Source organism: Brassica napus, chromosome C9, assembly GCF_020379485.1.
Source record: "Brassica napus cultivar Da-Ae chromosome C9, Da-Ae, whole genome shotgun sequence".
Lineage (NCBI taxonomy): Eukaryota > Viridiplantae > Streptophyta > Magnoliopsida > Brassicales > Brassicaceae > Brassica > Brassica napus.
The window spans coordinates 51,041,527-51,054,503 of NC_063452.1; the positions used below are offsets into that span (position 1 = coordinate 51,041,527).

The 12,977-nt window shown below is 34.6% G+C and overlaps 2 protein-coding genes across 2 annotated transcripts; one reads left to right on the forward strand and one right to left on the reverse strand.

The window, feature by feature from the left end:
• Positions 1–750: 750 nt before the first annotated feature.
• Positions 751–3,146, forward strand: LOC106366648 (protein SOSEKI 5). The gene is made up of 4 exons (XM_013806299.3): positions 751–1,274; positions 1,512–1,581; positions 1,663–2,517; positions 2,751–3,146. Exons 1-4 carry the CDS (start codon positions 1,037–1,039, stop codon positions 2,863–2,865), a joined length of 1,278 nt encoding a protein of 425 aa, XP_013661753.2. The 5' UTR covers positions 751–1,036; the 3' UTR covers positions 2,866–3,146.
• A 7,678-nt stretch (positions 3,147–10,824) lies between these two features.
• LOC106366646 (methyl-CpG-binding domain-containing protein 7-like) lies at positions 10,825–12,829 on the reverse strand. The gene is made up of 6 exons (XM_048769490.1): positions 12,507–12,829; positions 12,112–12,264; positions 11,924–12,022; positions 11,635–11,832; positions 11,439–11,552; positions 10,825–11,338 (listed from the first exon to the last, which is right to left on the reverse strand). The coding sequence occupies exons 1-6, from the start codon at positions 12,690–12,692 to the stop codon at positions 11,177–11,179; spliced, it is 912 nt and encodes a 303-aa protein (XP_048625447.1). The 5' UTR covers positions 12,693–12,829; the 3' UTR covers positions 10,825–11,176.
• Between the last annotated feature and the right edge of the window lie 148 nt (positions 12,830–12,977).

Genomic DNA, 12,977 nt, shown 5'->3' on the forward strand with positions numbered 1-12,977 from the left:
ATAAACTGCATTGAAAACGCTCTAAACAGCGCCGCTTGACTCGATATCCCGTACAAACCTTATTATATTAGTTCACTTAATGTAGTTATGCGTACGATCAATTTGGATTATTCATAATGTAACATTTTTAATTCTAATATAGTACATATGGTTTGCCTTTCATAGTTTATTTATCATATGCATGTGTACATAAGTTATATTATTTCAGGTAAGTAACATTTTTTTTGTTATAAAATCAGTATAGTTAAAAGGTATATAATGACAAAATAAGATCATTAAGGCTATATGCTCTTTTCCCCAAAGGCGCTTTAACGTAAACAAATTTCCAAATTATTTACATAAAACAGCAAGGTTTTGAATTTATTAGGTTTTTATTAAACTGATATTTAGAAAAGGTACAATTTAAAAAAATACACATTAAATTGAAAATCTAGATTTTAAAAACTCAGAATTTTTTGTTTTTTTTTTGAAAAATCTAATGTTCTATTTAGGCACCCTTCAATTTTTCAAAATCTAATGTTATTCTATTAAATAATTTAGCCTAGTTCAATATACAAACCTCCTAATAAGTCTAATATTTAAATACTTTATTCAAAATCTCTACCAACTTTATAAAAATTTCAAATTTGAAAAGAAAAATACTACCCTAAGAAAGTCACAAAATAATTGAATTAGTCATTAGAGGCATTTAAATGAAATGGACTTTAGAAAATGCTCTTTTACTGGGGGGCGTAAGTAAGAGCTGGTATGGTTTATATCAGAAAAGCCAGAAGCGAGAGAGATAGAGAGTAAAGTTTCATTTGTTGTGTAGCCCTTTGTCTCTCGCATCCCATTTAAAAAAAAAAAAAAAAAACTCATCTCTCTCCTCTCTTCTTCATTTACTTTCTATAAATCCAAACTCATAAACAAAAGATTTTGTCTTTCCATCAACATCACTTCCTCATAACTCCCCAAAGAAACTCTCACTTCGGGTTCTTCGTCTATTCTTCTTTCTTTCATTACCAGAAAACAAAGAAACAACACACACAAAAACAGGATGAGTTCAAGAGTGTTCAGAGCAACACCAGATAGCAACTATCTGGTCCCCAGGAGATCTAGAGACCACCAACAAGACACCAGTCCGGACCGGAACCGAATCTGGTCTGAGCCTCGTCATAAACCGGTTGCTAACCGGAAAGTTCCCGTAGTCTATTATCTCTCCCGGAATGGTCAGCTTGACCATCCTCATTTCATGGAAGTCACACTCTCTTCCGGCGATGGTCTCTATCTCAAAGGTAGCACATAGACCCAAAAATCACTAACTTTTTTTTTTCTGAAATTTTCTTGATTTGTAACTGAAAAAGACGGTTTTTTTTCAAAAATAAACAAAAGTTACTTTTTGAGTTCAAAAGGTTTTGAAACTCTCTCTTCTCTTTGGCTGTTTACTCTTTATTACTACTGGAACATAACAGTGATAAAGGCGGCAACTTTCAAATTGTAGCTTCAAAAAAGTTTATTGTTTGTTTTCTCAGATGTGATAAACCGCTTGAATGATCTTAGAGGCAAAGGCATGGCTAATCTCTACTCTTGGTCTTCCAAAAGGTAACTCTTTTCTCCTCCACCGTCAGAATCTATTACTCCTCCGCCTTTAAATCCTAACCGTCCGATCTTCTGAACTTCCAGGAGCTACAAAAATGGATTCGTCTGGCACGATTTATCGGAGGAAGACTTTATCTCCCCTGTGCAAGGCCAAGAATACGTACTCAAAGGCTCTGAGGTTCTTGATTCCTGTCTTCTCTCTAACCCTCGAAGCCTCCTCGGTACGACGTCGTTTAGAGACCCGAGATCTTTAAACCCGGAGAAAAACTCCGGCGAGGATATCCCGCCGGCGGTGCATCGTCGGAGAAACCAGTCGTGGAGCTCCATCGATCTCAGCGAGTACAAGGTGTACAAAGCGACCGAGTCGAGCGCCGAGTCGGCTCGTAGACTCGCGGCGGACGCTTCTACTCAGACGGACGATCGAAGGCGGAGGAGAAAACCGGCGAAGGAGGAGATAGAGGAGGTGGTGAAAAGTCCGGCGAGTTACGAGAATCGGAGCGTTGAGCTGAGCAGAGACGAGATTTCTCCTCCACCGTCGGATTCGAGCCCCGAGACTTTAGAGAATCTTATCAAAGCGGACGGACGGCTGATATTGCGTCAAAACGAGAGCACTAACGATCATCGGACGGTGGAGAGCTTATCGAGCGGGAGAATGCGAGCTTCTGCCGTGTTAATGCAGCTGATATCGTGTGGAACGATGTCGTTTAAGGAATGTGGGCCCGTTTTGTTGAAAGATCAAGGGCTGTCGTTGACTGGAGGTAGCGGGTGCACGGTAACGCGAGGAACAGGGGATAACTGTCTAGAGAGGGCAGAGAAGGAACTACAGAGTTTCGGGAGGGTAATACTGGAAGATAAGGAGTATTTTAGCGGCAGTTTGATTGAGACCAAGAAGGAACTTGTTCCTGCTTTGAAAAGATCTTCTTCTCACAATGCTGACAGGTAAACAATTAATGGGTTGTATCTGTGCTTGGTTTTGTTTTGTTTTGTTACCGTACATTAAAATAAATGGCTATGGCGTGGGTTGATTGAAGAGCTGAAAATGGTAAAAAAGTATACAAGTACGTTTTGGTGCGTCTTTCAAATGTCTCTTCATTGTAGGCGTTTATATATGTACCAATACGAAATACAAGGGGTTATAATAATACTTATTTGTTTATTTGTTGATGCATTAGGAGTTCAAGAATGGGACCAACGACGGAGAATGATGAGGAAGAGGCGGTTCTAGCTAAATGCATTCCGAGAAAACCAAAGTCGTTGGGTCTAAGGAACAATGGTGTGCATCAGTAACAAAAGAAACTCAGGAAGAAAAGAAACGACACGGAGGCTAACAAGCTTATTTTGGGTTTAAGAACAAAAAAAAAAAGAATAGGGAATGATGAGTAGTTATAAGCATTTGTGATGTGTGTAGGTAACTACTAAAAACCCTATGGATGCTAAATAGTAAACATGATGTGTACATATTTAAAAATGTTTTAGTTTGACCCTATGTGTCTTCTGAGGTTAATTTCAGATTCGGTTTACTTCACCTTATAGTTACTGGGAATATCACTTACGAATTTTCACTTTGTTTTTCACTGCTAACTCTACTACCCACATTGGAGTAGGAACGAATGAGTATTGATAGAATCTCTAGTAGTGGTAATGTGATTCTGAGTTCTAGCAATTAACTGAAGGTTTATAGATATTTATGATGCATGTTTTCCTACGAAATATTTTCTAAATTTTAACAAATATTATTCATTATTTTACAAATTGACTCTAGTTTGGCGTGATCTGTTTAGAGAAAAATTGAATTATATGTTACTGGAAATTGCATCGAAAACATTACTATATTATAATCGAATAAATGCCATTGAAATGTGGTAAAGTGATATTTGCCCTTGAAATTATAACAAAGCGTAGAGTCAATGCTGGGGTGGTGCCTTGAGGTTACAAATTTTTAATTCAGAAAAAGTTTCTCTGCCCTTTAATTTTGGCCTATTTGTACTTTTTGGCGTCAATTCCAATTTCAATTTGTAGCACGTACACAATATTTTAATAGTCATATACCAAAAGAAATTTCAATAACCAACAATGTTGTCTTTTGACTTTGAAAACTTAGAAGTTTCCACTTACCTATTTCTAGAAGTGTTAAATAGCACTGATATTCAAAGTCTTCGTTCAAATGCATCACAAAACTCTATTCTAAAGACTACAAAAAATCATAAAAGTATTTGTTAGAGTGAACACATCCAATGTACTTTGAATCTTGTTATCAAGAAGCGAAACTGGGACACATATATCACTAATTTCGCAATAATCAGACTTTTTTAATTGACAGAAACACATGATTAAATAGGGGGAATAGTTTTTTCATATATCAAGATGTTTAAATTCTTTACAATTTCACATCGAAAAAAATGGAATATAAAGTTGATATAAAGATTTGACATGCTCATTATAATAAATAAATATTAATTTTTATGAAAAATATATGGATCACCACATGATATCAAAACATTGTTGATCTTCTATGATGAAGCTTTTTTTTACTTAACTTTGGACCGTGTTTTTCTTTTACTTTTTTTCTATTTTGGTTTTTTTTGTTAAAGAAGGGAAAAAATCTGAAAATCCCTGGAATAACTAACTGATTATTTCTATGATGATTTAAACACAAATTTTAGAATTTAGACATGAGCCTCTGCTGTGTTGTAAATTGTAATTTATTTCAATCCATATAGAGTTTGTGGTTTTCTTCTATAAAAAGAAAAAGAAACATTAGGTTGACAGAAGAAAAGGAGAAAGGTTTAGACGAATCTTTAAAATAAGTTAATTGTATACAATCTAGTCTATCAAAGGCTCTGTCTTCTTGATGTAAATTCAAGAACAGATAGAGATTATATAAATGCATAAGATCTTGCAGACCTTGCAGTAGGTGACTGACTTCACTGAAAGTGAATTAATATTTTTAGTAAAAAGAGCCTGCCATTGCGTGTACACACTCTACTTCACAGTTCTATTATTTTATGTTTTTAGTTACATTTTTCTTTTCTTTTAAACCATTCACTACATTACTATTAGCCCTGTTCGGGAACGTGCTAGACGCTACTTGGACGGTCAGGTTGGACCTAGTGCCTAAAGAAAAAATCAGAGATTAATTGGAAATTATGCGGGGCAGAATTTTTAGATTGTTTACTATGTTATAAAACATGTTAATCTTTAATTGTATATACCATTAATACATTTTCATGTTTAAGATTGTATAAAACACACAAATAGAATATATAAACTTAATATAGTGTAATTTTCATCAAAATTATGAATATAAATGATATTTATAAAATTTTAGATCAAATAAATAAATAAAAATATTATTTAAAATAATAAAAAATAGATTAGGCGGCCGCCTAGGCGGTTAGGCGGCCGTCTAAGCGGCTAGGCGGTCATTTAGGCGGTCTAGATGGAGAAAATTGGATATCCGATTTTTTTAACCGATTTGGCATAAATCGGAGCAGAAGAGTGACATGTAGAGCCCATGCGGCAGTCTAGGCGGCTAGGCGGCCGATTTTTAGAACATTGACTATTAGAGAGATTTACATTGAGAGTCAGTTTATGTGATTTTATTACGAGTTATTAACATAAAAAGACACTTTCTGTCTTTTTATTACACAATTAGACAGATTCCACTACTGAGGTAGTTTGTGGAAGTAAAATGACAGCACTATCCCTAACAACACTCACCTTTTGTGGCGTGTGAAAAACACAATATCTCTTTTGTTCTTCTTTTATTTACAGCCATACTTTTTTTTATAAATAAAATTGTTTTCTTCTTCTTTATCTCTTTCATCACCTTCTTTTCTCTTTTTCTATGTCAATAAAGTGGTTTTGGATCAAATTATACTGATTTGAAACAAAGAAACAAAAAATCTAAGCGTGCATACACCTCTCTCATGTTCTGATAGTAGGTTTTTCTGAATCAAAATCTTGATTCGTTGGTCTTTCTTATTCTTCTCCACCTCTACCTTCATCCTCCACAAGAATAACCACCAAAGAAATATCATAAAAACGAGATGTAGCCATAAGTACAAATGAAGGCAAAGAGAAAGTGGCTAAGCAACCCGATGTATCTCCACCTCCTGCTCAATCTCCGTCTCAGTCGCAGATGAAGCTAGATGATGTAAATCCGGAGAGATTGGAACTAAGTTGACGGCAGCTTGGCGAGGTAAGATTACATTTAATCTATTTGCTTTCTCTTGCTTAATACTGAATTTCAATCATAAAGTTGATCTCTGATTCCAAAAGATGCAGTTTGCTTCCTTTAGATTCGTTTTTTATTTATTTATATCATCTCAGCTTATTATGTATTACCTTTGAAACTTAGCTTTGGATGATTCACAAAGTATATATGATTTTTGAATCTAGTATTTTGAAATGACTTACAAAGCTAATTCAGTTCTGTATGGATCCTAGAGAAACATAAGGTTATGTTTTTATGTTATATTGTTATATGATGTATTTGTTTTGGTGAAAATGTTGGTTTGAACGATGTGTCTTCATTGAATTATCTGTTATTCTATTTTTTTGTTCTTTGATGGACAACTCCATAATGTGGACAAGTCTTGGCATGGAGTCAAAGACAAGAAGCTATTCATGTGTATGCCTCGTGTAAGTTGTCCATGTGTACGCCTTGTGTAAATTGTCCATGTGGACATGTGGACAGTTGTCCATGTGAACGACATTTGGTGGGAATTTCTTGTACTAAGTAATATTCTTATGATTTTTTTTTATTGTGAAAGCCATGTATACAAAATATCAAATGTTGCATTGCCCGTACATATAATCTTGAACACTTGATTGGTACCACAAACGCCGGCTGTGGCGCATCGACCAAAAAACAGGTACCCATTCTGTATGAGAGATATACAACATTGAAGCTGGCTTAGTAAGAAGATTTGTCTGTTTTAGTTTGATAAGTTTTAGAGAAGCATTGTCCAAGTAAAATAAACACTTGCATTCTTTGTTTGCAAGTGTTTGACATGTACATGTACTCGTACGTGTCCACATGCACACATGCACGTTGATGTACACATGTATACTGATGTTTAGTCTTCAAGACTTGATTCAATCATATTTATTTATGGTGTAATAGTTGCAAATAACTTAATAAAATACAAGTCTTTCCATCTTATTCATCCAATTTTCTTTTGATATGGAAAGTTTGGTATCCAATCTGATCTATGTTGCTAAGAAGGGAAAAAAATGGGGCTTTTCACATACGTAGTGAGGACTTTTTTTGGACAAACCATAGTGAGGACTTTCTTTGCTTCATATAAGTTTAAAGTTGTAATGAAAGTTTAAGAAAGATTATTATCAAAGAGTTTATATTTATCTTACGTCTCTTTTTTAAACTAATGTACACGTGGACAGTCAAACATTATGTACACATGGATAGTCAAATATATATTTACATGTCGATGGTATTTGTCAGTATATATGTAAAACATTCAAACGCTTTCATATATGTGTATTAGATTACTAAATGTTAATATTCATTGCAACGCCAAATCATTGTCCATGTTTTACTCTCTTGTACACATAAATGTACATGTGGATACAGAGAATTATGTGTACATGTGGAATACTATTTTGCAGCAGTATATATGTTGATTAGTAAAAACACATCAAGAGACGTAAGATAAATATAAAATATTTGATAATAATCCTTCTTAAATTTCCATGTGTACACAATGTTTGACTGTCCACATGTACATCAGTTTATAAAATCTACATGTACACTGATTACAAACCAAACAATGATCTGTGTAATTCACAAAGACGGGTATGTGCATTCAAAAATTACAAATCTTTACACCTTTAACGATGACAACCGGAGTCGTTGTTCAGTTCAGTCATAACCGCTTCTTTAAAATTTTAATCAGAAGACAAAAACTCATTAGATTTCTGTTCAGTCATAACCACTTCATTGAAATTATAAGGAAGCAGCCATATGCACAAACCGAGTTAATCGAAGTTATCTTATCCATCACCGGAACGATGGTTAAATCCACGGTGGAAGATGAGTCGAGGATTCCAAACGTTGATGCCGATGATTCCATGCAAACTTATTATCTCAGAATCATACATCACATTTACCTTCGTCATCCTTGCCGTCATCGTCTTTGTTCTCACTGTCGTCGCCGTCTTCATCATCAACTCTGTCATCCTCTCTTTCCTCATCTTATTCTTCTACTGGTTCTATATGAAGCCGACTAAGGGTTGCAAAATCGAACTCCATCGTCATGTGTTTTTCATCTTCATCATAATCTTCATCTTCTTCTCAGCATGATTTGTTTTACGGAAAAAAAAATTGTATGAGGAAGACAAGAAAAAAATTTAAGAGATAATGAAAGAGAAAGAAAAAAAGAGATTGATTTATGGCCACATAATTCATTTTTTAGTATTTTTGTTAGATTTAAAAGAGAGATAATGGAAAAGGGTAGTATTGAGTTTTCATACGTCGGGAAGAGGAGAGAAGGTGTTGAGATGAGGAAAAAAGTGTGTTGGTAGTTGAAACTGTCATAGAGTGAAATAATAAACTCGAAATTTGCTTTTTAGTGTAAATCTTTCTTTTATTACACAATAAGTTAGTTACAACTACTGAAGTAATGCTATGGTTGTTTACTTTGCTATCCCAAACGAAGCTTAACGTTTCTTTTTCTTTTTTAGTTTAATGTTTTTAAATTGTAAATTGTTTTTAAATTGGAAAGAGATAAGAACGACATTAAAGAGCTTTCAACCACACCTTTTTATATTTTTTCTCATCTTTTGCACGTTTACCTAAAAATTGTACTGAGAAAAGTTGAAAAATCACACCGAGAAACTTAATCGATTTGACGACGGAGGCGGTGGAGCTAGATGACATAACAGAGAAAGTATCTAGGCAAATAGAGACTCGATGACTTCAATAACCACAAAATCCTTATCTCCTTCATCCTCCAACGCGTAGTCTCAGATCTCGATCAACTAACCACAATCTGATTTCCAAAATTTCAATCAGAGAGTTGTTCATCCATGGTCAAAGTCACAGTTTATCTTCCTTCTCAAATGAATCAACTCTTCATTTTTTTTGTCTCCGCCATCGTCACCGCTCACTCATTAATGCTCTCCAACGGTCTGAGTTTGATTACCACTTCAAATTGTATTAAACCTCTTTGTCTAATACTCTTATTATTTTGTCACCGGAAAACTCTTTTACATCAAGTCTAATTACCGCTTTGAACTATACGGCACTGCGGGTCAAAGCGTTTGTCTTGTCAACGCCGCATGAATGTGTTGGGTATGTATAATTTAGATTTTTTTACTTATTCATAACAAAATTTTCATTTAAATAAGCATTATATGCTCTTAGTTGCAGTGATGTGGTTTGTATTCTTAAATACAATATTAGTCATATGAACACATGTAGATATATGTAAAAAGTACACATTGTTGATGTGTACATGTGGATATCATATAGGAGGCGTACACGTGTACATAAAGAAACTCTATGTTCTTTGATTAAGCATCCATATTTATTTGTCCACATATCCATATGGTAGCATGTATGTGTGTATTGAATATTAAGTATATTTAAAAATAATACTTGATAATATTTAAAAGAATACAACTTAAATTAACAACTCAAATGTGATGTGTAACATTTCCGTTCACAACAAGTAAAAGAAACGTGAAGGAAAAACATGCTCAGAATTTAAACACAACTTTTCAAGACAGTGTGGAAAAGAAAGTGATCAAGTATTTAAATTTGGAACAGTAGAAAATGTTTGTTTCATTGTTATTATGCGTAGCAGTATTGTGTATCCTAATGATATTTTATGTATTTATTTTTGTACATACGTATATTGTTTGCAATTGTACATTTTGATATTGGGTATTTGTACATGTTGACAAACGTACATGTGGATAATGTACAAGCGTACATGTAGACAATTATATGTGTACACTAGAGTATTAAATCCACATGTACACTACGTACAATATTTGAATAAATGTTTATAAATGTGGATTTCAACACAATTTTATTATCCATTATTAACATTAATATAAAAATTGTCTTTTGAGTTGCTCTGATTTCTATTGGTGGCTGAATTAAATTAAGCTTCAAATACTAACAATCTCCTATCGTTATCTTTCTTGACAAAGATATTTATTGGAAAGACTTCAATAAGGCTACCAACAACAACACCAATATCGAGAAACATCAAACTTTTTTTATCAGAATAAAAATGTAGAACTTTTTGGCGGAGACGCTGGACATCGGTGGCGGAGACACCGGACATCGGTGGCGGAGACGGCATAGAAAAGTGGTGAAGACGATGTAGGTCAGCTACTTCTTCTCCGTCGTCTTTTATATCGCTTCATCTACATCTTCACAAAACAAGCTTCTACAACAATGGCCAAAAAAGAGAGAAAGAACAGGGAAAAATAAAAGAAATAATGAAAAAAAAAGTAAGAAATTTGTGTTATTTAGTTAAATATTAATTCGGTTTCAATTGAGTAGGTTTGGTTTTCATAGTACACATGGATAACGTTGGATTTGAGAGAAGTGAAAAGTGCGTTGGGAAAAGGAAAAAGTGTGTGAAGAGTAGAAACTGTCTTAAAGTGTTATTAGAAAGTATTCCCTACGTTTTTAATTGTAAGTAGTTTTGCTTAAAAGCACGAATATTTAGAAAATTGTTATTTAAAAGAATATATCATTTAACCAATTATTAAAAACCTTAAATTAATTTAACCAATTATTAAAAACCTAACATTATTTCATTGGTCACACAATATCCAATAAATGAAAAAAATGTATTGAAATATGTAAACTATTTATTTGTGAAACAAATTCTTTTCGCTAAAACTACTTACATTTAAAAATTGAAGGAGTATAAAACTGACCTTGAATGTAATATTTTCTTACTATTATACCTCGCATGGACGATCAAACAACACCCTCTCAATCTAAGATACCAAACTTGAGAGATACTAGCTTTATCTGTTGGTATGAATGGATGACCTTCACTATTTATATTTGGCGATTATTATTATTTTTTTAACAACTTGAATTTATTAATTATATTGTAAACATATCAAAATACAAATAAAATAAAATACAAATAAAACAGAAGATAACTAGAAATCAACAAAAGATAAAATTTGGCGATTATATTTGAGAAGTTGATTAAAAGTGTAAAAAAAAAAAAAATAGTGAGAAAGAATATATAAAAGCAGTTTTAAAATAACATTAAAATTCGAGGAATTCTAACCATTACAAACTAACAACATACAACATTCTCAAGTTACCAAAAAAAACATACAACATTCGATTTAGTCTCCTCAAACTTAATGTGAGCAGTGAGCACTAACATACCTACCCGATATAGCAAAATTCGGTTCACACTGACTATGGACAGGGAAAATCTGGAAAACCGGTTATTAAGGTCGATTATAAACTAGACCGAAATATGAACTTCTTGGACTGGAGAGATTACCGACCGGGATATCTTGTTAAACAGTAAACCAAAAGTGATAAAACCGACAGCAAAAAACGCCAAACCAAGGACCCAGATTTTGGTTAAAAGCGGTCTTGGATCAATGAGACAAAAGCCTCAGACCATGTCTGTTTGACAGAGCTAGACACGACCGAGCCGCTCACATGCGCACTAAACATGTTTCCACCTGGACCGTTCAGTACCCATTTAACTTTCTCTGGTGGATTTTCGTCAACGACAACGGTCTGAAACCCGGTGCGTTCGGGTTAGCCAAAATTTGGAAGAAAAACACCATCAAACCTGTTCATAGTGCCTCTAAATGGTGTAAAAGCTTAATAAACTTACCAAAAGCCGCCCGGAAGGCACCATGGAATTAACCGAGTCATCTGTACCGTTCAAGTATCTCTCAATAGCAGCCAGAGAACGAAATTTATTCCCTGTTCCTGGCTCAATGTAAGTCTGCAAACAAACAAACAAACAGCATTAACGGTCGGACCATAACACGCAAACAAAAGATAACCAAACCCACAGATGTGTGTACCTTGTCTATATGACTGGAATTACTCCGCGGTTTCCCCTCAACGATCCATCCATCAGGTAAACTGAAACCTTTGGAACGGGGACGGTGATACTCTATAAGCATAGGCTTCTTATCTGCACGCTTCCCGGGATCTTTCAAGTATCTCTCAACGGAAACAAGGGAACGGAACCGGTATCCTGTTTTTCGCTCAACATAAAACTGAAAGGAAGTAAGGAACCAATACATACATTGTTTGAGATACAATAAAAACAAGTTAACATAATAGCTCTGATAAGCTCTACATAAGTACCTTATCAATATGATAGGAGTTCAACCTAGGAAACTCCTCAACAATCCATCCTTTAGGCAAACGGAAACCCTTGGAGGCATATTCTGACCTGCGACGATCCTGTAAAAACAAAAAAAAACGAACACACTGATATATATTAAAGTTTTTTGATACAAGAACCATGCAAATTCGAATCTAAATCAAGTGACCTGTTTGGTTCTGGATTCTTCATAAAGCCTTGTCCTTTCATTGAAGAACTGTCCTGTTCGAGTTAAGCGTCTATCATGTACTTCTCCAACCAAGTATCTCTGAACAGATTCTAGAGACGGAAACTCTCTACCAGTCCCTGGCTCGATAAAGTACTTACCCACAAACACACACACAGAAATAAAGTAAATATGAGGTTTTTTTTCAAATAATAACTCTCTAAGATCTATCTTTAATACAAATAGTCAAATACTTTGAACCAAGAAACCATATGTAAAAAAAAAACGAATCATAGAACCCTCACATGCAACAAACAAGAGCTATGTGACACAATAAAAATCATCAACTTGATACCAATCATACAGAGGACAATCAACATAGGTCAGCTTTCACTTACAGTATCGACACTGCCTTTGCGGCTAGTAGATGACGATCGCGGCCGTTTCACAATGGTCCACCCCGGCAAAAGTTTTCGGCTAGACGAAGTGGGGTCCACGATCTGCAGCAGAGCTTCGCGGCTTTGACCCGCCGGAGACTTGACAAAAGGAACCAGGGCAGCCGAGGATGATAATCTCGTCTTCATCTGTTCTTTGCCTAAACCTGAGTTGAGTTTAGCTGGTCAAGATCCAAGACACAGCTTATGTAGTAAGTACCCTTATTCAGTTGACATGCAAGAAGCCACCGTCCAGTTCTCGCTCACTCAAGCTTCCACTAGGCAACAAATTTAAGTTGCACAATCTTATGACATGTAATATTTTATCTTTCTAAATATTATATTACTAGGTAATAATTTGCGGGATGTGAGTATTAGTTTCGTTATTTTTAATAAAAATATATTAAATCTGTTTAATCTGGATATTGGTTTGGT

Bases quoted from the DNA above. Each gene is read 5' to 3' on its own strand.
- LOC106366648 (XM_013806299.3), top strand. From the start codon at position 1,037: ATGAGTTCAAGAGTGTTCAGAGCAACACCAGATAGCAACTATCTGGTC. The intron at 1,582-1,662 runs GTAACTCTTTTC...CTGAACTTCCAG, and splicing joins TACTCTTGGTCTTCCAAAAG to GAGCTACAAAAATGGATTCG. The intron at 2,518-2,750 runs GTAAACAATTAA...TTGATGCATTAG, and splicing joins TCTTCTCACAATGCTGACAG to GAGTTCAAGAATGGGACCAA.
- LOC106366646 (XM_048769490.1), bottom strand. From the start codon at position 12,692: ATGAAGACGAGATTATCATCCTCGGCTGCCCTGGTTCCTTTTGTCAAG. The intron at 12,023-12,111 runs GTCACTTGATTT...TTGTTTTTACAG, and splicing joins AAGAATCCAGAACCAAACAG to GATCGTCGCAGGTCAGAATA. The intron at 11,553-11,634 runs GTACACACATCT...GTTTGTTTGCAG, and splicing joins ATTCCAGTCATATAGACAAG to ACTTACATTGAGCCAGGAAC.